We start from the raw sequence: 1,657 nt of genomic DNA, 5'->3' as shown, positions 1-1,657 counted from the left end.
TTATTATTATTAATATTTTTACAACAGGGACTTTTTTTTTTTTTTTCCGGTTTAGTATAATAAGAAAACACCGCCCGAGGAGCCGGCTAAAACATTACCTTTGCAAGGTCCTTACTACACTAATCCCGTGTTACAAGGGGGGTTGGAGGGGCGGGGGGCAGCGGGGGCAGGTCCGGCGGCGGCGCGGGGGGGGGGCCGGCCTCAGCCCCCTCCCCGCCCGTGGGACCGCCGGCTCCGGCGCAGCCCCGGGGGCCGGGGGGTCCCCGCCGAGTCACTTCAGGAGGTCCTTGGTCTCCCCCGAGATCCTGGCCATGTTGGAGGCGGTGAGGGCCGAGAGGTGGGGCGGGGGGGGCATCTGGCAGATGGTGCAGGGGCACGGCAAGCCCGCCCAGTGCTGGAAGCCGCTGCCGAGCTGCAGGGCGGGAGGGGTCGAGGGGGTCTTGAGCAGGGAGTGGGGCGGCCGGATGGTGCCGATGGCCGGCAGGGAGGCGGAGAGGGAGGAGGAGGTGTTGGCGGAGGACAAGGCACTGCCGAGGATCGGGTGCACCTGGTGCACCGTGCCGGCGGCGTGGGGAGGGTGCCCGGCGGAGTGTCCCACCGTGCCGCAGTGAAAGGCCGAGTGGTGCCCCCCGTAGATCTCCCCCACCAGCCTCTTCATCTCCTCCAGGGAGCTGGTGAGCATCAGGATATAGTTTCTGGCCAGCAGGAGGGTGGCGATTTTGGAGAGTTTTCTCACGGAAGGTCCGTGGGCGTAGGGCATCACCTCCCGCAGCCCGTCCATGGCGAGGTTGAGGTCGTGCATCCTCTTACGCTCCCGACCGTTGATCTTGAGCCGCAGCTGCTGCAGGTCCTGCTCCGAGAGCTGCTTCTTGATTTTGTACTTGCTGCCTTCCCCTCCAGCCTTGGAGCCGTTCCTGGAGAGGCCTTCCCCAGACATCTTCTGCACCAGGTCGTTCTGGGTGGAGGAGACGGAGTTTAGCCGGCTGTCTTGGTGGTGGTGATGGTGGTGGTGGTGGTGGTGGTCTCTCAGGTACATCTCATCCATGTCTGGCGAGGAAGCTCTGCTGGAGACAGAGCTGGAGTCAGAATTCATTGTATTCGGGCTTCTGAGCAAGAAACTCTTCCCTGCTCTGGAGGTGGAGGAACAAGACAACTCTCCTTCAAAAAGCAACGAAAACGGAACGAAAAAGAAATAAACGGACAGCAGGCTCTGCCAGCGAAGGGCTGGAAATGCTGGAGGAAGGGGAAAAAAGCCCCTCAGCCCCTTCTCTCACCAGTCTCTCCTCTCTCTTTCCCCCAGTTACTCAGCCTGTTTACAGGATAGCTAGTTAGTGTATGCTTGGACTAACCTCAGCCTGAAAAAGAGGGGCTTTTATAGAGCTGCAGCAGAGAGCAGAGACAAAAGGAGCCCTCCTATGTATAATGGTCTAGTTAGGATGACGTGCCATTATTCAGGGCGGTGCGCTTTGACTGTCCCATTTAGCAAGGACCCCTATTCATATTCATTGTGGTGCCACCCGGGACACCTCAGCCACGGACCATCAGGAGTCAAGGAGACACAAAACCCCTCTGATTGACACCGCACACTCATCGCTCCGTGTGCGCGCCACCTCCTCCCCCTGCCCCTCATTTCCAATATAAAACCACATCCCGTCTA

The 1,657-nt window shown here is 59.3% G+C and overlaps 1 protein-coding gene across 1 annotated transcript; it reads right to left on the bottom strand.

Annotated features, from left to right (window-relative positions):
* Positions 1–271: 271 nt before the first annotated feature.
* On the bottom strand, positions 272–1,093 carry OLIG3 (oligodendrocyte transcription factor 3). The gene has a single exon (XM_032983267.2). The coding sequence runs from the start codon at positions 1,091–1,093 to the stop codon at positions 272–274; it is 822 nt and encodes a 273-aa protein (XP_032839158.2).
* Between the last annotated feature and the right edge of the window lie 564 nt (positions 1,094–1,657).

Source organism: Tyto alba, unplaced genomic scaffold (assembly GCF_018691265.1).
Source record: "Tyto alba isolate M040663 unplaced genomic scaffold, T.alba_DEE_v4.0 Super-Scaffold_22, whole genome shotgun sequence".
Taxonomy (NCBI): Eukaryota; Metazoa; Chordata; class Aves; order Strigiformes; family Tytonidae; genus Tyto; species Tyto alba.
This window is presented reverse-complemented; position numbering and strand designations above follow the sequence as displayed.